This window comes from Miniopterus schreibersii (genome assembly GCF_964146895.1).
Source record: "Miniopterus schreibersii genome assembly, chromosome: 2".
In the NCBI taxonomy this organism is placed as follows: Eukaryota; Metazoa; Chordata; class Mammalia; order Chiroptera; family Miniopteridae; genus Miniopterus; species Miniopterus schreibersii.
The window spans coordinates 127,646,455-127,671,471 of record NC_138102.1 but is presented as its reverse complement, the minus strand read 5'-3'; the positions used below and the strand labels follow the sequence as shown (position 1 = coordinate 127,671,471).

Below are 25,017 nucleotides of genomic sequence, written 5' to 3'. Positions count from 1 at the left end.
GTATGACCTTGGGCTACTTTACTCAACAGCTCTCACCTCAGTTTCATCTTGGATAAAATGGGGCCAGGACTAGCCTCTACTGCATGGAGAGTGGATTGTGGAGTTACTATTCTCACAGACTCTCAAATCTGGGAGACATCTTCCAGTCACTTACTCCAACCCAAAGTAAATCCCCTCCGCAATGAAAACTGTTTTTATTCCATTCTTTAACAACTCCTGTGACAGTGGGCACCACCTCCCCCTGAAGAAGCCCATTCCATTTCCAAACATTTTTAGTTGTCAATAATTCACCTTGGGAAATAGCTAAAACGGGCACATTCGTAAGTCAATTAGATATGAACAGGGACTGGGACTAGGGGGAGAGAAATGGGAGGTACCGCTTAATGGTTACAGAGTTTCTATTTGGGGTGATTACAGTTTTGGAAGTAGTAATGGTGATGGTGGCACAACATTGTGACTATAATTAACACCACCGAATTGTATACTTAAAATGGCTAAAATGGCAAATTCAATATTATATATATTTTACCACACACACAAAGAATTCATCTTGGTTAATGCTCTGGTCTCAATGAGAAGGTAGACCATGTTATCCAAGTTCTACAGAACAGAAAATATGGCCAGGGAGGAGGAGGGTAAGGATCTGAACCCAAGTCCTTGACCCTGAGACCATAGGTGTCCTGAGTCCACACTGCTGTCACTCTTGGGAACAGACTTATTCTCACAGTTCGTGATGCTCTTCTTACTGTGTCTTGAGCTGGCCTGGGCAGGGGAGGGAAGAACCTTTTTGCCACCAGTGTTGAATCTAGAGACTAAAACTCAGTTAATGGGGCCTGACATAGCATTCGCCTTTTTCCCTCCATCACCATTTACCCTCCCACACCCTCTTCCACCTCTACCCACCCGTCCCCCACAATCACCACACCACTGTCTGTGTCCGTGAGTTCTTTTCTTCTTTTTTCCTTTGTTGCTCAATCCCCCACGCCCCCTGCCTCCCCCAACCCCACCCTGAGCTGTCAGCCTGCTCTCTATCTGTGAGTCTGTTTTTGTGTGTTAGTTCAGTTTGTTCATTAGATTCCACAAGTGAGTGAAATCATATGGTATTTGTCTTTCTCTGACTGGCTTATCTCACTTAGTGTAATGTTCTCCAGGACCATCCATGATGTCACAAAGGGTAAAATTTTTCTTCTTTTTTATGGCTGAGTAGTATTCCATTGTGTAAATGTACTAGTTGTTTTATCCACTCCTCTACTGATGGGCACTTGGGCTGCTTCCAAATCTTGGCTATTGTAAATAACGCTGCAATGAACATAGGGGTGCATATAATTTTTCGAATTCATGTTTCAGATTTCATCAGATAAATTCCTAGAAATGGAATCACTGGGTCATAAGGCAGTTCCACTTTAAATATTTTGACATAACTCCATACTGCTTTGCACGGTGGCTGCACCAGTCTGCATTCCCACCAACAGTGCACAAGGGTTCCCCTTTCTCCACACCCTCGCCAACATGTCATTTGTTGATTTGTTGATGCCATTCCAACAGGTATGAGGTGATACCTCATTGTGGTTTTAATTTGTATTTCTCCGATGATTAGTGACATTGAGCATCTTTTCATATGTCTATTGGTCATCTGTATGTCCTCTTTGGAGAAGTGTCTATTCAGGTCCTTTGGTCATTTTTTAATTGGATCAGATTTTTTGGTGTTGAATTTTATAAGTTCCTTATAAGTTCTGGATATTAACCCCTTATCAGATGTATCATTGGCAAATCTGTTGTCCCATTTAGTGGGTTGTCTTTTAATTTTGTTTATTGTTTCCTTTGCTGTGTGAAACCTTTTTAGTTTGATGTAGTCTCATTTGTTTATTTTTTCTTTGTTTCCCTTACCCAAGGAGATATATCAGAAAAAATATTGCTGCGGAAAATATACAAGATTTTACTGTTTCTGTTTTCTTCTAGGATTTTTTTGTTTTTGTTTTTTTTCAACTTTTTCCCCATTGTGTTTTCAGAGAGAGGGGAAGGGAGGGAGGGAGAGAGAGAGAGAGAGAAAGAAACATCAATGTGTGAGAGACGTATCTACTGGCTGCCTCCCACATGAGCCCCAACCAGTGGCGTGGAGTGCTGCAACTCAGATACGTGCCCTTGACCAGGAATCGAACTTGCGACCCTTTGGTACAGAGGCTGGCACTCTAACCACTGCGTCACACTGGCCATGGCTCTTCTAGGATTTTGATGGTTTCGAGTTGAACATTTAAATTTTTAATTCATTTTGAGTTTATTCTTGTGTATGATGTAAGAAGATGGTCTCGTTTTTTTGTTTTTTTTGCATGTATCTGTCCAATTTTCCCAGCACCGTTTATTGAACAGACTATCTTCAACCCATTGTGGTTTTGCCTCCATTGTCAAATATTAATTGACTATAAAGGCATGGGTTTATTTCTGGGTTCTCTATTCTGTTCCATTGATCTGTATGTTTTTATGCCAGTACCATGCTGTTTTGATTACTATGGCCTTGTAGTATAGTTTGGTATTAGGTAGCATGATTCCTTCAACTTTGTTCTTCTTTCTCAAGATAGCAGTTGCTATTCGGGATCTTTTGTGATTCCATATAAACTTTCAGAACATTCGTTTTAGTTTTGTGAAATATGCCATTGGTATCTTCATAGGAATTGCATTAAATCTGTAGATTGCTTTGAGTAGCATGGATATTTTAATGATGTTAATTCTTTCTATCCATGAACATGGTATATGCTTCCACTTATTTGTATCTTCTTCATTTTCTTTCTTCAGTGTCATATTTTTTCACGTACAGGTCTTTTACATCCTTCGTTAAATTTATTTCTAGGGTTTTGTTGTTTTTTGAAACAATTGATTTCTGGACATTTATTTTTTATCTTGCTACTTTACTGAATTCTTTGATCAGTTCTAATAGTTTTTTGGTAGAATCTTTAGGGTTCTTTATATACAGTATCGTGTCATCTGCAAATAATGACAATTCTACTTCTTCCTTTCCAATTTGGATGCCTTTTATTTCTTCTTTTTGTCTGATTGCTGTGGCTAGGACTTCCAGTACTATGTTGAATAAGAGTGGCTCACTGTCTTAAGGAGAATGCTCTTAGTTTTTTCCCATTGAGTATGGTGTTGACTATGAGCATTAACTCTTTTGACAGTCGCAACATGCTGTTGATTCATACAGAGCTTATAATGAGTAAATTTATTCCCTCCACATCTGCTTTATACATGCTACCCTTAAAGCATGTTCCTCTCCATTCCTAAATTTGTGTGAATGGTATTCTTGATTTAAATGCAGAAATGTAACATTTATCCTTATATAGTAAATGATTGTTCCATTCTCTTATGATTATTTTGAATCTTGATTCTAGCATGCATCATCTTTGTTATTTCTTCCATCATAAAATGTTATCCTAATTATAAATCAAAAGGACTTCAATTCCCTTATCCAAGTTATTGATAAAAATGCTGAAAAGGACTGGGTCATAGACAGAGGCTTAGTTCACTGGTGATATTTCTCTGGCCTTACCTAGTATTAACCAACACCTTCATATAGTTCTTACTCTATTCCAGAAACTGTTTATGTACTTCATACTTTGAGTTGAATTTCATTGAATCTGTACAACACCCCTACAAAGAATTATTGTCCTGATGTTCATTTTATACATGAGGGAACAAAGCACAGAGAGGTTAAGCAACTTGCTCAAATCATACAGCTGGAAAGAAGTAGAAACAGGATTCCAACTCATGTGTTCAGCCTCCAGAGTCCATGTTCTTAAACACTCTGCTTTATTGCCACTGGCATCAGCCAAGATTCCAGCCTATATTGGGATAAGATAACATAAGGAACTCTACTAAATCTGATCAATGTGATTGCTACTAGAATATTCTCTAAGTGTACCATTGGTGGCAAAATAATCTGGAATGCCAAACCAAAACACTTGTGCCTTTGTATGTGCAGTATTTTCCCCAAGAAACTTGAACTTTAAACTCCTGTTCTTTCATATATGCTCAAAAGAAAATTCCTTTTGGTTTTCCTAGGTACACTTAAATATTCCTTTTCTTTTATTACCTATGCACTTGGTACAGATGTTCACTACATTTTAAAATGTATTTCAGCAAACAACAGACATTTCCAGAATGCCTAGAACATGTGCCTGGCATTGTGCTAGGTATGGGAATATAGATAGGAATAGTGTTGTGTCTTCAAGCTGACAGCTGGCTAGTGAGAACCAACACACCAGTACCATTCCAGTGCCTACCACACTGTAGGTGTTCTACAGATATTGTTGAATGGCTGAATGAAGAGAACTGAGTACCGAGAAAGTCTTTTAAAATCCTCAAATGTTCATCTATAAACCGTTTTCCGTGCTTTAGATTAAGAAAGGACTAATTTTGACCATTTAGTGAAATTGTAGCATCCCCAGCCTATACCTGTACATTCTGGTCAGCTTAGGTTAATTTTTGCTGTGAAACAACCTGAAAATCTCAGTAGCTCATAATAATGGGAGTTTATTTCCTGATTACAGTACATGTCCATCTTGGGTCATAGAAGTTTTGGTCCATGCCATTATCACTGCAGGAGTGGCCCCTATGTGGGACATTAATACCCATGCCTGTGATGATTAGTGATTTTCAAATTCTGTATCATGCTTAGTCCAACAATCTGATGACTATTTACATGTATTTTCTTGAATTTTGAATGTCATATGCTACCTGGGTAAAAGTTAAGTTACTGGCACATCCAAAGGAAACTTCAAGATTGACTGTTAGGAGGCTTTTTAATGGCTCAAGTTTTAAAAGTTCTATTATTGTACATAATTCATCACTTTCATTGTTATGAATATTTTTCTTGAAAACTTTTGTTCTCCAAACATATATTTATAAGCAATTTATCAGTAGGAAAAGAGCTTCACAATTAATTTAGCTGATTTTATTGTGCAGAAGTATTTCAATATCTGTTTGGTGCATTTTTACCAACTACTCAACGGACTCTAACAAAACTGGAATGTAAAGCTATTATTCATGTAGTCTTTACAATATAATTTAGGGGTTAGGATGAATGATTCATTGCTAGCCTAGACAGAAATGCTGGCCTATTTCTTTCCTCCTAAGTGCAGCAGCAGAGTGTATATACTTGGCTAATTATTTAATTAACAAAATAATTGTTTGGTGCATAATACATTTTAATGAAGTGAGTTTTTAACAAGTGAGAAACTTCTAGAATGACAGTATTATAATAGGTATCTCTGTTTCAAGCTTTCATAATAAAAAAGATATGCAACTCTCTTTCCCTCCACTCAGGATGCATTCTTTAGATCCTTTCTTCAGAGTTTCCAAAAGAATGGAGCCATACTGACACAAGAGGTTTAGAAAATACTAAACTGTGTCGACTGGCTGATTTTTCTTCCTTGAGGATCTAATTATGGGGAATTGGCCTTAACCTAATCAGACATGAATGGTGATTTCCTGAGAGTAAGTCTTGGAATGAATTACTGTGGAATGAGTTACAGGATCTTTTTCAGAGGTTTAGAAAAATAGAATGTCTATTCGCCTGCTGGGCGGCACTGGGTGCCGGCCGCATTGCCTAGCGTGCTAGATCTGAAACAGCGACCTCTATAGGAGAAGCAGTGTTGGAAGGCATCTCAAGGAGGGGAAAGCACCTAGGCAGGGGTGGAGCAGGTGAGCTGAAGAACAGGATCTGTGAGAGACAATAGTTACATGTACAAAGGTTGGTTGCCAGGTTAGAGATAGGTTGTAAAATAACTAAGCAGGAAGTTAAGAAAATTAATTTTGTAATGACAAAAAAGAATAGTAAACATGATCACTCTCTCTTGGAAATTATCTGAAAATAGTTGGCACACTCTGTAAAAACACCAGCTAATCCACATGACTGTTTATGCAGATACATCTATGATTTTATGATTTCAAACAAACATGTAGACTTTGAGGGAATTCATATGCAGTCTGACCTCCTGCTCACCCCCACCCCTAACAGCATTTGCATCACTGAAACTCTGTGGTACTGGATTTCATTCCCTTCTTGTTCTAGTAACTTTTGCTGAGCTCTCACTTTGAGCTTAGCACAGTGTGATGCTCTTTTTGGCGTGGGAACCACTGGAAAAAATGCAGGCTTTGTGGAATTGGGCAGACCTGCTGAGAGCACCGTTCTTAGTGGGGTCATTTGCCTTTGAGCCGTGGGTTGGTGAGCGAACCCTCATTGCTCTGCTCCCACTTCTGTTTTGCTAGTTAAAGAACCTCTGCCATCTGGATGTTATGTCAAAAATCGTGGGGAAAATGTTACTCGACCTCCTTTTAAATGCTACTTTTCATCTGCACACAGTATTCCCAGTAATGTTCAGATGGTAAGAAGATACACTGACATTTGGGGGGATTCCTTACCCGCCTCATTTCCTTGAGAACCAAATTCTGAAGCTCTTGCCAGCCTTACAAACGCCCAATGGAATCCCTGCTTACATGCATATTTTGGGTGCATCAATATGTTTGTCATTTTCCCCCTGAAAACGGTTTCTCACGCCCACTTCACAAGTGTGTGATCTGTGATTCTCTCTCCCGCTGGCTTCTGTGTCCCCTTTGCCTGGAGGGAGGGCCGGGAGCATGATTCAGCTCAGGGAAATGATACAAAATGTGGTTGTTAAAGTGACACTTCAGAAGAGTCTTTTTCTATGTGTGCAGTTCTTGTCCTGGGTGCACCTATGGCTTCCTTCACCTGAAACAACGGAGCGGGCTTGGCACTAGGATCTCTGAATCACGGCATTGAACGGGCCTAGAAGACACTGGCTCAGATTTAAGCCTTTGGGTATCATCTAATTTAACTTCAGAGGGAACCTCTACTCTGTTGTTGAAGATTTTGAGAAAAAGGCACATGATCGTTTTGCTCAGTGACTGTCCTTTCAGCATTTGCAGCCTTTTCCATAAGAGAACTTTTTCCACTTTGGTATTTTGTTTCAGAAAGTAAATAAGGGGTCCTGTTTTTGTGTTAATCAGTGAGGAAACTGGGATGTCTTTGTTTAATTAGTGCTGTTTACTTTAGTCCCTTCCAGCCCTTGGCTTTTGGGGAGTTCCTGTTGTAGCACTATCTTCTCAGACACACTGGATCACAAGCACCTTTTGATGTGTAAGAATTAATTCCTCTAAATAAGGATTTGGAGAACGGAAGGGTATTTCAAGCATTAACGCTGTAAGTCGACATTTCCATTTTCTGAGGCTGTTTCTCCAGGAATAAGCATTACTTTCCATTGATGAAATATGGGTTCTGAGAGACTTCTCTTGGGAGCACAGTGGCTCACCCTTAAATGACCCCACTTATGACTAAAATCTGATTTAATTGTACAGTATTGATTTTTATGAGAAAAATGAATGTATAGAAAGATGCAGGTTGTTAAATAGTAGAATGGGTTGGATAGAAATTGTAAAACTTTTTTTTATGAAATAGAAGTAATAGGATCAGAAATCAACAGTATTAAAATAACACCAAGATCTGATCAAACTACACACTTACTACCTCTGAATTTCCCTGTGTGGAAATTCTACCTCAATTTTTAAATTTAGAATAATTTTTAAAAAAGATTGGAAGGATAGTTGATGGAGAGGAGAAAAAGTTCATGACGTGCATAGGATTGTGCACATCTCCATAAAATTAATATGGCGAAATTAGTGACGTACTGCCTCATGAAAGATCTGAGTAAAAAAGAATGAAGAATCTTTGGACACACTCGACGAATACAGTTGAAAAGGAAATAGCAAAGATGGATTGCTAAGACAAAAAGGAAATTCTATAGAAAACAAGGAGGCAATTCCTTAGGGAGGATTAGAGTGGAGGATTGTATTAAAATTTGAGAAGTTCCCTTAGTGTTGTGGTTAGGAGCAGCGGGTAGTGGGGCTCCAATGAGGCAAAGGCACAATGTTGGAAGATGGTGTAGATGAAGGAAAGGGAATTGTTTTATAGTATTTTTGGACAGGTGTGTTTTTGTATGTAAATGCCTTTGTCAAAAATGAAAAAAGTAAATACCTTTTATAACCTAGGTTGGGAATAATAAGAAAGAGTTTATTCTCTAAATTTTTTTTTTTTAAGCATCTGTTGATGATTTAATTCTGACTCATTGGGGAAAGGCATAGAAAATTTGTGAAAACTTACGCTAGTAAGGAATGGATTATAATATAGGATAGTTTATGGTAGTGTGGTTATCTAAATAATAGCCCCCAAAGATGTCCACATCTCAATCCCCTTGGATTTATGTTTAATTACCCTGTTTTCTGTTTATATGTCTTTGTTGATCATTTCAGAGAGAGGAAGGGAGACGGAGAGAGAGAAACATCAATGATGAGAGTCATTGATCAGCTGCCTCCTGCACGCCCCCCACTGGGGATCGAGCGCGCAACCTGGGCATGTGCCCTGACCAGGAATTGAACCCTGATCCCCTGGATCCTAAGTCGATGCTCAACCGCTGAGCCACGCCGACTGGGCTACTTACCTTGTTAACCTGATGATACTGTATGTGGTTAAAAGAGACTTTGTAGTTATGATTAAGTAAAGGATCCTGAGGTGGAGTGGATTTTCTGGGTCGGCCCTAAATGCAATCACAGGGTCTTTATAAGAGAGAGAGAGGAGATCAGAGGAAAGATAGGGAATGTGATGATGAAAGCAAAAAATTGCAGGGATGCTCGGGGCCATGAACAAAGGGATCCAGGCAACCTCTCGGAGCTAAAAGGCAAGGAAACAGATCCCCCCTGAGGGCCTCCAGGAGGAACACAGCCCTGCCCACACTTGATTTCAGCCCAGTGAGTCAGATTTCAGACTTCTGACTTCCAGAACGATAAGAGAATACATTTGTTTTTCTTTAAGCTGCTGAATTTGTTACAGCAGCCGTAGAAAACATACAGGTAGTAATTTGTAGATAGCTCTAAGTGTAATTGGCTTTTACTTAGCTTTTCTTCAATTCTGAGCTTTGAAAATGCCTTGAATTTTAAAAGATTCTGGTCCTATGTTTTATGTTCTGTGGATTGACAAATTTATTTCTCCAAGGTTGGGAAACTTAGATATGGACTAGATTCGAGGCCGTCTATACTATATATGGTTTTGTAGAGAAACACTTTCTACATTAATATTCTCATTTGATCTTAATAATCAGGGTTTTATTTCTGTTTTACAAATGAGGAATCTGAGGCTTGGTGAGATAAGTGACCTGCACAAAGAAAGTGGAGAGTCAGAACTCCCACCCTCCCTCTTATGAAAATCCAAAGCCTGTGCCCTTTCTGAGGCCCACAGCTCCCTGTTACACCTCTGAGTCTGTATCTGGGGGCCTCACTGTACTAAGAAAACACCAATAATTAGACAAACATTTCAAAAGGCAATGTTTTTTCCACTCTGATGAGAAAAGGAAAAGTGGACAATAATTCCTGTTTTGGAATCAGGGATACCCTTGCCTGGGGTTTTCCTGGAGCCAGCAAAGATGAAATCTCTTAGAAGTGTCAGCTCTTACTGTCTTCTTGCCTGTCCTGGTTTCAGTTGCCCTGGTTGGGGCCATCAGCTCCAGTCTGAGGAGTATTTTCCTCCATGGAAAGATAAGAAAAATGAGAGTTGAGTAGTTCTAGGTTCTCTCTGTTAACACTGAGTCGTTTGCCCTAAGTAGGGAGCCTGTCCATTTTTGTTTTGCTTCTTCCTGTAAATGTAGCTTTAATAGCCCTTTTCAAATGCCTGCAGCATTTTTCATCAGCTCATCTTTTCCTGGGTTTTGCCTTCCTGAGTGTTGTTACAGGTTCATGATTTTTTCGCGCATTCATCCTTGGCCCCCTCCCTTCTATCTTTTTTTTTGATAGATCCTTTAAAACCTCATTTTTCTGAAGAACTCAGAGCCCAGCCTCATTCTTTTCTTTAAGTGACTCTACTCTTTTCTCTGTTTAGTCTGATGGCGGTTTCTTGGAAAATGTGATAAAGAGAACATTCACGGAAACAGTTTGACCATAATGCGGATTTATGTAGTCTCAAAGACTATGGGACAATAGAGTTCTGCTGTTTACTATGTAAAGAATGTTTTGAAAGAAATACATTCATAGTAGCTCCAACAGTAATCCACCTACATAAATTGGCAGGATAAATGAAAAAATGAAAACAAGATTTAAAGGTGATGTTTTCAAGTAGAAAAATGGCAGCTACAGTGAATAGAGAGTTTTAAATTCTGAAGGAAAGATAATGTCCTAAATTATGCCCCTATTATAATTTTTTAAAACCTTGCAGAGAAAAAAGTCCATTCACTTAAAAAAGGTGAATATATATATGAAGAGTAAATTCATACAAGTATAATTGCTGAGCCAGATGTTATACACATCTAAAATTTTAATACAAGCTAACAACCATTCAAAAAAACTAACTTACATAAAAGTTTTATTTCCCCACATACACTCCAGAGCTGAGTATTATCAATTCTTAGTATTTACTAATTTGATAGTAAAACATTTTATCTTGTCTTTAATTTGATTTTCTTTCATAAATGAATGGAATTGATCTTCTCATATGACTATTAGCTATTTTTTATTTTTGCTTTTGTGTCTTTGTGTAGTTTTTCAAGCTATATGAAAAGGTTTACACTTCTACAATTAAATCATCCATGTTTTCTTAATAGTTTCTGCATTTTACGTCTTACTTAGAAATTAGAGTTGCTTATTTGACGTAACATAATGCTCTCCAGGTCCATCCATGCTGTCACAAAGGGTAATATTTCCCTCTTCTTTACAGCTGAGTAGGATTCCATTGTGTAAATGTACCACAGCTTTTTTATCCAGTCATCTACTGATGGACAATTAACATATAATTTCACTCATATGTGGAATCTAATGAACAAAATAAACTAACAAACAAAATAGAAACTGACTCATAGATAGAGAACAGACTGACAGCTGTTGGGGTGTGGGGGTTTTGAGGCTGGGTGAAAAAGGTGAAGGGATTATGCAAAAAAAACACAAGAATAGACTCGTAGACACAGACAACAGAAAAAAAATAAATTAGGGTTCTCAAGTTTAGCCAATTAAAATTTTTATATGTTTTTATTGATTTCAAAGAGAGGAAGGGGAAGGGGTAGAGACAGAGAAACATCAAAGATGAGAGGGAGTCATTGATCAGCTGCCTCTTGCACAGAGCTGCAATGTTTTCCCCAGGCCTCTGCTTTAGAAGACCTGGGTTGAGATAATTACTTGCCTGGGTTGCATCTGTAGGAAAATATGGCTAAGCCCAACCACCATAATAATTTAATGATGTTAAATGAGGGCTTGTGGGATAAATTTAGGGCACAACTTGTATTTTTCTTCCTAATCAAGGGACAAATGTTATAGAATATTTTTTCTTGTTTATCTCTATCTGAGATATATATATTAAAATGGAAAGCAGTAATCATTTGCTTATTAAATCTATTCTCCTTTGTAACATCACTCCCTTTAAGCGTGCCTGTAGAGGACTGGAGTGCTGACCATAAATGGCAAAGGGGGGTAAGGGGGAAATGAAGACATCTATACCCAAATTTTAATTTGATCAAAGGAATTTCCCGTGACTTGAGCCTGATATGTTAGATAGAAGAAGATATTTGGAAAAGATATGTTATTGACAACATTTAAAAATCATTGTATGAGTTGGGAGCCCCAAATCTGTAATGATAATCATTATCGTTACCACTCCTTATTGAATATTGAATAATCATTATTAGGCAGCCATCCGCCTAAGCACCTGACATACAATATCTCATTTACTTCTCATAAAAATTCTGTAAGGTAGATATTATTATCCCCATTTTAGAGATGAAAAAGTTAAGACTCTGAGGGATTAAGTATTTTATAGATAGATAACATATGGTAAAGCCCATGTTCATTTTTAGGTTTGTCTAACTCAAGTTCATGATCTGAAATACTGTCCTACACTTACAAGGCTACTTAGAACTTTATATCAGGGTGAATTTAAAGTACAATCTTTCCTATTCATAATTAATTCAGCCCTTTATTGCTCCAAAATAAAACACCTGCTAGTTTGCTATATATCCTACCAAAGCTGAATACAAATTGTTTTCTCCAGAAAAGGCGGGCTTGGGGCTTCATTTCCTCCATGAAGAATAGGCAAGCTTAAGGAAGAACTTTTATACAATTAAACATTGCTACTCTAAGTTCACCTGATTGGAGAAAAGAGTTAAGAAAATGAAAGGATGTTGATAACATTTATAGATCCATAACCAGCCTTTCACCTATAGGTAAGAAGCATCTGTAGAGGAAAGCCGTGATCTTGATACAATACCTCCCAAGTTTTTATCACAGTGTCATTGCTGGATTGGTGTGGGCAAAACTGGGCTCATGATAGAGCAAATCACAAAAATACACACAAAACAAACTGCAAAGGATCTCTGTTCGGGTCCATGTATTCGTACTGTAACTTGTAAGAGAACTTGACACAGCTTCTAGACTAGCTGTTCAAGTGCCTTCCTATGGTCACATACAAAGACAAGCATACTTTTCTCTTGGCAAAGTCTTAGGATTGCTTCAAACAGCAACTAAACACATTGGCTAATTACTGTCAATAAGGATGGCTCAATTATGCCAAAACCAGATTAATGTTATTATCAGCCAATCTTCAACATCTTTTGATAGAAAAATCTTTTGAAATCTTTTAAAAATCATTAATTGATAGATCAGATCTTTTCCTGAGATGCATTTTAATTCAGTCTCCTTTTAGAAAGCCCAGGGAATGAGTCTTGCTAAAAATCAAAACTTTTAATAATATCCTCATCAAGATTTTCTACATTAGATATCAATGGTTTGCAATTTCTGCCTGAAAATCTTCTATGACATAGCCGGCTCTCACCTGTGGCATTTCAATTGAAATTTCTTCATACACTTGAGACTTTTTAAAAAAATCTTCACCCAAGGATATTTTCCACTGATTTTTTTTTTTTTTTTTTTAAGAGAGAGTGGAAGGGAGGGAGGGGGAGAGAGAGGAGAGAGAGAAACATCAACGTAGAGAGACACATCTATTGGTTGCCTCCCCCATGTACCCCAACCGGGGCTGGGGATCGGACCTGCAACCCAGGTACGTGCCCTTGACTAGGAATCCAACTAGGAACCCTCAGATGCGCAGGCAGATGCTCTAACCACTGAGCAACAATGGCCAGGGCCATTTGAGGCTTTTATAGAAAACTTTCAAAGGCTGTTTGAAACCCAGTTTCAAGCAAAGTTTTCTAGGAATGAATTCATATCAGGGTTCTTTAGTTTTCGCTGTAAAATACCATTTTGTCACTTCATGTCAGGAATTAAGCTGACAGAAGCCTTTCTTTTCAACCATTCAGTAATATAGACTGCACCTCAGTGATTTCAGTCTGGAACAATTGCTCTTCAGTTATTGTAAAAAAACATTTTTGGTATTTTAAAAAGTACTACATTAATTTTTCCCAGATGTAATTACTCGCATCACCTGGGAGGCTGTTTAAAACCTCAGTCTGATTCAGGAGATCTTGGACCTTGGAATCAATATTATAGAAACTCCTCAAATGGTTTCACTGGCCAGATTTGTAAAACTGCTGTTAAGTGCCTTTTAAATGTGTTATATATGGATTACTTTATGGAAAAATGCGCACAATCCAATCGATTGAGTTTATCCCTAGCAAAAAGTGTGTTCTGATGAATTCACATGCTTCCTTTTTTTTTTTTTTTTTAAGTAAAATGACAACTAAGTCATCTCTCCTTTTTTCCTTGGTGCTGGGACATTCAGAAGTAAGTTCCACTTATACTTAAGGCAGGAGCTTTTCGAAGCCTGGGATTTCTGTTTTTTTTCCCATCCTAATTAACTTATACTTGCTCCCTAATGTCAGTTTAAGGACTTTATAATACTTAAGTTTTTTGCTTTTATTGTTATCTATTTCAGGTTTTTTAAAAAATAAATAATAAACAAGATTTAGAGCAAGAATAGAGAGCACTTATTCAAAAGGTTTGGAGGGGCCTGGCTGGGTAGCTCAGTTGGTTAGAGCATCATCCCAATGTGCCACGGTTGTGGGTCCAACCCCCAGTCAGGGCACATACAAGAATCAACCAATGAATGCATAAATAAGTGGGACTACAAATCCATGTTTCTCTCACTTAAAAAAAAAAGAGAAAGGTTTGGAGGCTGAAATTATTGCATTTTTTTGTCATTTGGCTAAGCTTCTCTAACAGAGGCTTGGCATATTGGCCTGGCATTATGCCTGCAGAATTATGTTATGATTGTGATAATGAAGAAGCATTTGTAGACTTTAAGGTTTTATCAGAATACATAAGTGCAGATTCTTATAATGGTGTATATTATTTCTTATAAAAATATGGGTAAAGCCTGACAACTAAAAATGTTTCCAAGCTTTATTGTATACTTGCATTGTAAATGTACATAATTGACGTATTCTTATTCTAAGAAGGGTTTAATGAGTGCTCTAAAGGTTAATAGAATTTAGCAAGATAAAATAAATCAGAAAGATGAAGGGTCTGGTTGGCACAAAAAAGCTAGAGATGGGCCAAAATTTTAACTGTCTAGCAGCCTACATGAAAAGGAAAATTCTCATGCTCAGATGAGGGAGAAAAACTCATGATAATAAACCTAGAAGGATTTCGGTTCTCCATAGGATCTCCTGGAGAAAGTACTTTGAAGTAGATGATCCTGTCTCTTGATTGGTGTAGTTACCATTATGTGATGCTAGTGAATTATAATGCATTAAGATTTTTTTGTTGTTAATTGTCACCCGACAATATTTTTTCCATTAATTTTTCTTAGAGAGAGTGGAGGGGAGGAAAGAAGAGGAAGAGAGAGAGAAAAAACAAAAAACATCGATGCGAGAGATACATCGAGTAGTTGCCTCCTGCATGCTCTGGGGCCTGGGTCATGCCTTTGCCCAGGGTGCATGCTTTTGATCAGAAATCGAACCTGAGACCCTCAGTCCGAAGGCCGATGCTCTAACCACTGAGCAAAACCAGTCAGGGCAATGCAGTAAGATTTTTACATGAACTGGATAAGTTTAAGGAATTTTCAAGCCCATTAAAAAAAGAGGTCCCCATTTTCTCTCCCTGTTAGCCAATAGAACAGGTGCTGTGGGATGGAAGAAATCTCATTTGGTGAGACAAAGTCAAAGCAAATATATTTTTTACTAATTTTTTCTTGTTATTAACATTATTGAGGTGACATTGGTTAATAACGTTATGTAAATTGCAGATGTACAACCTAATAATTCGATATCTATGTAACACAATATTGTGTGCTCACCACCCAAAGTCTGCTTTCTTTCTGTTACCATGCATTTGATCCCTTGACCCAATTTGCCCTCCCGCCACCACCTTCCCCTTTGTGTCTCCTTTTCCTTCACCAGGTAGGGAAGCTTTCAGCCGTTATTTCCTCAAACAGATTCTCGATCCCTTGCTCTCTTCCTTCTGGTACCCATATAATGCAGATGTTGTTATGCTAGATGTTGGCACAGAGGTCCCTTAGACTTTTTCATCTTTTTAAAAAACTTCCTTTTCCTTTTCGTTGCTCTGCTTGGGTGTTTTCTATTATCTTGTCCTCTAAATTGCTGATCCAGTCCTTCGCTTCATCTAACCTACTGTTGGTTCCTTCGAGTATATTCTTCATTTCACGTATTCATTTCTGACTGGTTCTTTTTTATGGTTTCTATGTTCTTTTTAATGCTTACTATCTCTTTAAGTTCTCCCTGAGGTCACCCGTTCTTCCCCTAAGGTCCTTCAGCACCCTTATAACCATTGTTTTAAACTATGCATCTGCCCGGCCGGGCGTGGCTCAGCAGTTGAGTGTTGACCCAGAATCCAGGTGATCAGGGTTCGACTCCTGGTCAGGGCACATGCCCGGGTTGGGGGCTTGATCCCAGTCGAGGGCATTCAGGAGGCAGCCGATCAATGACTCTGTCGTCATTGATGTTTCTATCTCCCTCTCTCCCTCTCCTTTCCTCTCTCTGAAATCAATAAAGACATATTTTTTTAAAAAAACACACCTATGCATCTGGTATCTTGGTTGCTTCCATATAATTTCATTCTTTTTCTGGGGATTCCTCTTGTCCTTTCATTTGGGGCATATTTCTTTGTTTCCCCATTTTGTCTCTGTGTATTAGGTAGATCTGCTAGGACCCCCAAACTTGTTAGGATGGCTTTCTGATGTGGGTGTCTCGTGGGACTCAGTGGCACAGTATTCCTGATCACCTGAGCTAGGTTCTCCAGGAATGTCTCTTGTGTGGGTTATGTGTGCTCTCCTGTTGTAGTTGAGTCTTGAGTGCTGTTGGCTTGTTTGTGGGTGGAGTTAACTGTCAGGCTGACTGACTATAAGGATAGACCTCGATCACCACATGAGTCGCTCTACAGGGCTTGCCTCCCGAGGCAGAGTTGTGCCCACTGGAATCCCCCTTTGGGTGTGCCACAAGTCTGAAACCCACCACTGGTTGTGTTGGTTCTGGGTCAACTTTGGCAGGGTTCCGATGTCAGACATTGTGTGTAACTGTCCTTGGGCTACCTGCCTGGAGCTACCATGGCTGTGTCTACTAGGCCTGAATGTGTGTGGGAGGGGCCTGAATGTATACAAGGATTAGCTTCCTCCAGCTCTGATGTGGAGGCAGATCAATAAAAGGTTCAAGGCTCCCTGAGGTCCACCTCCACTTGTAAGCTACTCTGCCACCCCCTGAGGTTGCCTCGTCTTCCTCTAGAGCCTACTGAAGAAAAACGGTAGAGTGGACCTAGTCTAGACATGACTCACAGACCCTAACACAATGCACGAGCTCAGTACCGTTGGGTGACTGGCATTGGGAAGACGGGTCTAATGGGACTCCTGCTTGGGGGCAGCTCGATTAGGCACTCAATGGGGGAAAAGTGGCGCCTACTCCAGAGCCATATGACTCAGTCTCTGCCAAAGCCTCCAACCCTAGCTCCCCCAGTAGGAGCGCACCACAAGTTCAGGTCGGGTGCAGCCAGCCAGCTCCTCTGCAGGAGCAAGCTTAGTTGGGTAGAGCCACCAGGACTCAGGAGGACAGATCAAAAGTATCGCCCATTGGGGGTGGTGCCGGTTGAACCTACTAGAGGGGGGCAAGACTGGCCGCCGTTTTAAAGCCACACAGCTCAATGACTATCTGAATGTCCACCTACCGCTTCTGTAGGAAAAGAGCACACCAAAGGTCCTTGTTATACGTAGCCAACAGATCTTTCTGCAGGACTTGAACTTGGCAGGGTGGTGTAGCCTGGGTTAGTGCACTCCCCAAGCTGGTGTAGTAAGCATAGGAGTACTCAACCCTGGGAAGATGGTACCTGAGGGTGGAATGGGATAGGTACTCAGCACAGGGATTTGCTTGCACTTTACAGTTTATAAAGAGTGATAGTGGCGACAACCCAAAGGCTAGTGTAGCACAGGGACCTCCACAACCTGCTGACTGATGCCTTCTCTAAGGTCTCCAGGGGCTGCTTTCTGAATCCCCTTAAAAAAAAGAAACCAAACCTTAACTCAGCAGTGTTGAATCAACTGCTCACTGTACCTAACCTGCCCCTGGTGTGATCTACAGCAGGAAGGACTGTAAAGTGCTAGCAAATCACAAAGCCCCATTTGGGCCTTAGCTTCTGATGTAGCTGGGGCAGACAGGTGAGAAAACGGAGGAAACCGGGTGCCCTGCCCCAAATCCAAGACCTCACTAGGAGAACTGTGTTCTGTGTCAGGCCTGTTCCTGGAACCTACTTACCACAAAACTGCCCCAGAGGAAACCCTTTGAGCCAGAAAATAAGTTGAGCTCCAGGTTGTAAAGAGTTTTCAGTGCCATGCCAAGGCCTTTGACCACTCTTTCTTTCCTATTTCCACCGTCTTGCAGACCAGATGACGTGCTCCTGCATCGCACACACGATGAGATTGTCCTCCTGCACTGCTTCCTCTGGCCCCTGGTGACATTTGTGGTGGGTGTTCTCATTGTGGTCCTGACCATCTGTGCCAAGAGCCTGGCCGTCAAGGCAGAAGCCATGAAGAAGCGCAAGTTCTCTTAGAGGGGCGTAGACATGTGGAAAGCAAAGCACAGAAGCTGCACCTACGTGCACACATCTACCTGTGGAGCCTGTTTCCGGCACAGGAGATGGAAGGGGCTCTGCGAGGTCTCTGAGAGGCTCCTCCCTCGATGGCAGCAACAGGCACAGCTGGAAGGCTTGGAGCCTCATGGACGGGATTGTGTGTCGTAGCATTGGCTAAAGGGTCAAGCTCTTAGCTGTATGGAGTAAATTTCAGAAAATCCGATAAAATGTTAATTTTTTTTGGAAAGTAACAGTGTATAATTGTACAGTGTAGTATACAAATCATTATGATTTATGGTATTTAAAAATATTAAAAGAGAGTGGTCTGTGTTTTTTTCTATTTTCTTTTTTATCCTTAAAACACCAGGGTTCAAAAAAAAGGTCTTCTGGGTTTCATTTGATTCTGCTAGACTAAACTTTGACTTGGAGATGAGGATTCCTGCACAGGCCTTGACCTCACTATATAATCCCCAGTTTCCATTATTAAAGAGCACCTTTGGACTCCTGCTTGAGGAAGGAATACTGTGCTGTTAACTCAGTCTCCAGTCGCTTCCGTGACTCTTCAACCAGGGACGCTCAAAGGCTGGGAAAACATAGCCTCCAACACTCGCTTTTACCTACCCATTATTTTCACCAAATTATTTCTTAAGAGAAGAACATGATTCTGAATAAGGCCTGTCCTAGCTCTAAGAGCACTGTACTCCTCTATTCATCTGCTCATGTTTATTTTGGATGGATATTGTCCTCGTGCAATAGAATGTACACGATGTGAAGGACACCTTTCAGCTTAGGCAAATGCTGTTTTCATTTCTTTTTTTAACTCGAAAGGTATTCAAGATCTGTTCAAACATTTTGTTTTGATTTCCTTTGTCCTTGCCTTGATGTTACCAGCATTCAAACAAGAATATTGCTGGTGGTGTTCAGTTTGCTTGAACAAACCTGCAGATGCAACTCAGCTCAACATCATACTGAGCTTCCTGTGCCTTTATCAAAAGTTCATGGAGGAGAGACTAGACCGCTTCGTGTCTGTTCATAAGTTCCAATTCCAAATATCACAGGTCTCAATGACTATCAAACCTACCCTATTTATTTACCAGGTAAAATCAAACCTTTATTTAGATGAAATTAATAATACATTTTTGGTGGAGAACTGACAACATAATTTCTTTTTGCTTTCTTCTTACACTCTTCAGACATGCTTCTAGTAGAATAAAGGCAAATAAAAATTTAAGGACAAGGTCCCCTCAGCTATTTCCTCAGGGTCCTAAGAAAGGTGCATACTAGTGGAAGAAGCCTTTCCTGACTTTTAGTCGACATACCACAGTTTTCTTAATTTTAGAATGTGGGTGATTGAGAGAGCCATAGTCTTTGGTAGGTGGGTGCTGGATGAACATGATGATTTTTTTTCTAATTCAAGTGTTACAGGTTGCACTGTGAAAAAGCCCTTGAACGTACTTTTTGTGACATCCTTTGAGGCAGCTCCACTGCCTTGACTTCAATCCCAGTTTTCCGTGGCAGCATCTCTGTTGTCTGAGCAACACAGCGAACCATTCTGAAGCAGAGTCCCCCAAAAATGGGAATCAGAAAATCATCATCTTTGCATCACTTTGTGGGAGATGAAGTCTACTTTATTCATGTTATCTTAATCCAATAATCTATGATTAATTGATTACAGAGAGTAGACAAAAATAGCACAAGGACATAAGTGTAGGAAAAAGGGGAAATTGATATATAGTGATCTGAATTTTCATCTATCAGTTTGATACTCACATATATTTAGGCCCAAAGAATATACATGACTGTATTCTGTAGGCTGAGTTTTGGAAAAGGAGAAGCACACTGAATTCATGAGGTCACATGTAGTTTTAAGGTCTTACTTGCTTACAGCCAGTTAAATTTGAGTCTATTTATACTTGCCATTAAAGATGACACCTAAAGGAATAAGGAGAGGGTCATAAAATGTAAAGAAGCTTAACAACTTAGTATTTTAATTCTCCTTTTTGTATAAGTGAGAAAAGGGTCTAAGCCTCCAAAATACAATCACTTGTATAAGACTGAAGTTTATTTCTTCCTCTCATAACTATCCAGAGGTAGCTGAGAAGTGTACAGCATCTGTTTCACAAGGTAATCAAGGGACCCAGGATTCCTCCACCTGCTGTTCTCTCATTGCCAGGGGTCATGGTCAAAGCCGGTCCCAGGAAGCACAGCCACTGTGCAGCCTATAAAAAGAGGAAGTTGGGAGCAAGCTATTTTCTTTCAAGGAACTCTTAGCCATCATTTCATCACTTCTGCTTAGTCCATAACTACTTTCTACACAACTATACCTGGCTTCAAGGAAGGCTGAGATATGGCCAGCTCTGGATATGTGTCCTACTAAAACCCCAGGGGAAAGGTTCTATTTACTAAAAGGAGAAGTGGGGGAATGAATGCTAGACTAATCGAGAAGAATGGTGTACAGCCCAGAGCACGAGGAAATCTGAGCAGGGCTAGCGAAGGCCCCTTGCCATGAGAAGAAAGAGATAACCTGGTTAAATCTTGCATCTGCTGTCTGGGAGAAACTGTCTTGTCCACTGTCCCCTGTGGCCCCTGCTTTGACTTCTAGGAAATGCTTGGTCCTCGGACTCACAGCCACGTCGGAATCTGGCGTGGGGAGCGTCACAGCTGCTGCAGGCTCCTGCCTGCTGTTGCAGATTCGTAAACCTAGATTTCCTTAGAAATTGAACAAACATAGGTGTTTATAGGCCAGGACTATGGTTCACTTGGCTGTGATAAAGAGGCCAATGCCATTTTTGGTGTTTGCTGACAGCTTTCAAGCCTCTTCATTTCCTTTTCTCCCTAATATCATCTGGGAAAGCTGGTTAGAAAGCCTGAGTGCCTCCATCTTCGGCCCAGGTGAGAAGTTCCAATCACACAAGCTCTGGCCTGTGCGCAGGAGCCCTCCCCCCAGCCTCACACTCTAAGAACAATAAAAGCCAAGCCAGTCAAGTCATTTTTGAATCTACCTGGGGACTTGCCCAGCTCGCTCCAAAAAGTCTCATGTGAATAATAAAATTTTTCATATCCTCTTGGTGAGTGTGTGTGGTTATTAGTCTCAACATCCAAACCAAATTTTGGGTTAAGGAGTCCATCTGCGGGGTGTCCACAACGTTGGTGATAAAATTTCATCCGAATCCTAGTATGTTTCTGCTTTATTTGCTTTCAGTTAGCTCATGTGAAAGTAACCACAGCCAAAGGGCTGTGCTTATAGTTCTTAAGCCTGTGCTTGGCTCATACCCCATCCTTCAATTTAATGGCAGCCACTCTGAAGCCTTCTGGAACAATAAGGTTAAGTGGGAATGCAACACCCTTTATCTTATCTTTTCTGCTGAGCTGACTCCCGTAGTCTCACCAGCAATACTTAATAGAGACTCTTGAGAAAGACTCTAAATACTAATCTGCTGTTTGGAGGACTGAAGCAGTCGAGCTGCAGGACACAGGCACAGCTCCTGTCACAGCCGTGTTACCCACCTGTAAACTAGCTGTCTCGCCGCAACTATTTTTCATAGCAATTTACTGAAAAACACCAAAGAGCAGCCAATGCACGTTATCTCTGTTTTTTCCTACCCACTTTCCCCAGTGCTACAGACCGGCCCTCTAAGTAGTGGCTAGTGACAGTTTTACCTAATGGTTAGTCCAAGCATAGCAAGGGTCTCTTGTTTTCCATCCCGAGAGACGTTTCCTCACTGCTGGCTCCTGGCCACCATGCCAAAGCCACATAGTTTAGATTTGTGCTATCACAGGGATATCCTTTGCATTGTCTTTCTTTGAACGGGCCCAGCCGGTGGCTCCCAGATCTGTGGTCTGTCCTCACCTGTTCCATGCTCTGGATGTTTCCTGCAATAGCTCTGATGCTCTTAGGTCTCTGTCTCAAGATTAGTGATGGGCAGACAATGCGCTGACAAGATAAATAATGGGACAAAATATTATCTTACAACATGGATAGGGAACCATTTCCTGGCTCAAGTAGTTTGTTCTCCTGAAAAATTATTGACATATATCAAACTACTTGACAACCTTTTGCTAACGCCTCAACACTCCCCTTGCGTGCCCTGCAGAGCAGTCACTCAGGGGCAGGGGCATGTGTGGTCCTGTCCACGCCTGGGCCTCTCTTCTCACCACGTACACACATCTGTTTTCTTCTCAACCATTAGGTCTGAGCTTAAATTCTCAGAAGCCTTCCCAAACCATCCAACCTACGTAGATTTCTCCCATCATTTTCTTCCTTACCCTACTTTCTTCCATTATAGCACCTATTGCTGCTTATATTTATATACTCATTTGTTTACTTGTCCATAAATACATCTATTTAGCTCTCTTTTTAGATGATAAGATCTATGAAGGTAGAACAGTGTTGGTGAAACTTTTTTTCACCACTGGCCCAGTGCCTGACCCACTAAGGTGCTAAATATTTATTGAATGAATAAATGAATGAATGAGTGCTCCCAGATCCATTATTCCTCTGTATGTGTTGCTTCCGATATCCTTCCCTCACTTGGGAAATTTTACCTTACTTTAGGGCCCAACCCCCTCCCTCCATCCTACCAGCAAAATTAATCACTTCTTCTGTGATCCCAAAGCAATTCGTACATACCTCTATTATTTGAAGAATTTAGTATGCATTGTAAGATTTTATCATTTGTTTTATGGTTGTTAATCCACTGATTCTTTCTTACCTCCCCACCTTATGAGACAAGAAACATCTTATTGATCTTTTGTACATAATGACAAAAAATATAGTAACTCCCAACTAACACTTATTTAGTGCTTTCTGTGTGCATCTAACCCTTTATCATATATCCAGGGCATAGTTGACCTTGGAAGACTTTAAATTGATGAATAAACAAATACATATTGCAATTTTGACCTTAAAATGAAAATTTATAATAAAGATAGGCTAATGTTTTTGTATTCAAATATCATATGCTACTCTTTAAACAAGTGAACAGTAGAAAAGTCACTGTATTTGTTACTAAATTACTCCAAAATTTAGTAACTTAAGACAGAAAACATGTATTGTCTCATACAATTTCTGCAAGTCAGGAATCAAGAAGTGGCTTAGCTGCAATTCTAAATTATTCTTGGTGAATTGTTGCCTCTAAGATAAACGCATGAGTTAGGGTTACAGTGGAATAAACATAAGAAGCAGGAGTCCAGCAGAATTACAATGGGAAACTTTTGATAACACAATTGTTCACTTGATAGGCATCTTAGAACAAAAAGTGAGCAAAGCCAATTGTCTGCAGCTTTTGATTGGCATGAAGAGTCTTCCAAAAGAAGTCCCTGGAGACTTCAGGAATAGGCTTTACAGCAACTTTAGATAACTTTCAAGAGTAGATACTGAAGCACATAGGACTCTTACTCTTTCCTCACTTTTTGTGAATAACCTTAAGTGAGAAATAGGGGATTTAACATGCAAACAAAAACTAAAATTGGAAATAACCCCATTGCCAGATCTTTAACACCTCAGGGAAATTTTTGAAAGAGCCCTAGAACCTAAGACTTAAACTAATGCCCTTACAATAAAACTGCCAAAAGCAACTAAGGAGGGGAACTCTTGATAAAGATGCTTGTAGATTATTGTTAGTAGACAAGATACTAGAAAACAATTGGGGTAGTTCATAGACTAAAGGGGGGAAAAACAGTGAGTGAACAACAAAGGCTCTCTGGAGGGGAGCCAAGTGCCCACTTAGCCATTTACTCTTAAACTCAGAAGTTGAAATTTCTTTAAATATTGAATGACAGCTTTTTAAATGTTTTTGGATAGTGGGTGCTACAATTCCAACCTTAAACCCTGGCACTATTATGTTACCTCTCAGGGTCAACAAACTATTTCTGTGGTGGGCAGGTCTACTAATCCTGAGGCACTTTTCATATCCCAGCCTATAACTTTCATCCTTGGACTTTAACCAATGAACATTCCTTCATCCTTTGTGGCACTATGCCTGCTAACTTGATTAGGAGGGATCTATTGTGTGAAAGGGTCTGCAAGATTCAATGCTCTGCTGAAAACCTCTTCTTTGAGAGCCCCAAGCACTCTCCTATTGAAACTCAGGCTAAAATTAACTTGGAAGCTAACTTACTGGTATTCTTGTGTCTACATCAAACCCAAATTAAAGATCTTCATGACGTATCAGACTCCTTATGGACTGAAAATTCTACCTAAATGAGTGAGTTTTTAGGGCTGAATGCATCAAGGTTCATGTTGGCCCATTCAAACCCTATCCAAGCTTGCATAGTAATTTCTAAAAATAGTAGATAAAGGACTAAAACCAAGAATTCAAAGAATTCAAAGCCTAATAAGAAAAGACCCATCATAACTGTACCAGGGCTTGCGCTCTTGTCTTCCTAGTTAAGAAATCCAGTGGGTGAGAATGTAGATTTGTTGAGGACCACAAGGTTGTAAATAAAATAGCTATCTGTCTTCTCTTCAATACTAAACCTAAATACTATTTCATCATGGGGCTGCATGTTCTAGTCACACCTGTGCTGTGCTTCCTTTAGTGGTTCCTAGGTCAGACTGAGATGTTGAGATAGTTAATGCCGCTGTGCCTTCCTGGGAAAACCAATGATATTTCTTGACAGTTATGCATCAATGAGTTAAGCCCCTGAAATTATAAACTTGAAGTTTCTCTGAACTTCTAGTCTTATCCAGCATTTGGATGAGCTCTTATTAGTTTCTAAAAATGAGCTGAGCTCTCTCCATTTCATCCATCTTCTTAACAGTTTTAACTCAGAAAGGACTTCAAGTTAGAAGGAATGTTATAATTCTGTCAAAACAAATTATATAATCTAGGACAAGATTTACCCCAAGGAGATAAATTCCTCACTTTAGACAGACTAAAGGTCATTCAAAACTTTCCCAAGCCAGTCATTCAGACAATTCAGTCAATTAAGAGGATGTTGGGTCTTATA

The 25,017-nt window shown here is 39.8% G+C and overlaps 1 protein-coding gene across 2 annotated transcripts in view; it reads left to right on the top strand.

The window, feature by feature from the left end:
* Nucleotides 1-18,396, top strand: part of KCNMB4 (potassium calcium-activated channel subfamily M regulatory beta subunit 4) — a 57,186-nt gene extending 38,790 nt beyond the window's left edge. For both annotated transcript variants that reach the window (XM_081128214.1, XM_081128213.1), the window contains one exon: nucleotides 17,877-18,396. In XM_081128214.1, the coding sequence (XP_080984340.1) occupies nucleotides 17,877-18,045 (169 nt within the window). In that variant the 3' untranslated portion in view covers nucleotides 18,046-18,396. The remainder of the gene's footprint in view (nucleotides 1-17,876) is intronic.
* The last annotated feature ends 6,621 nt before the right edge of the window (nucleotides 18,397-25,017 follow it).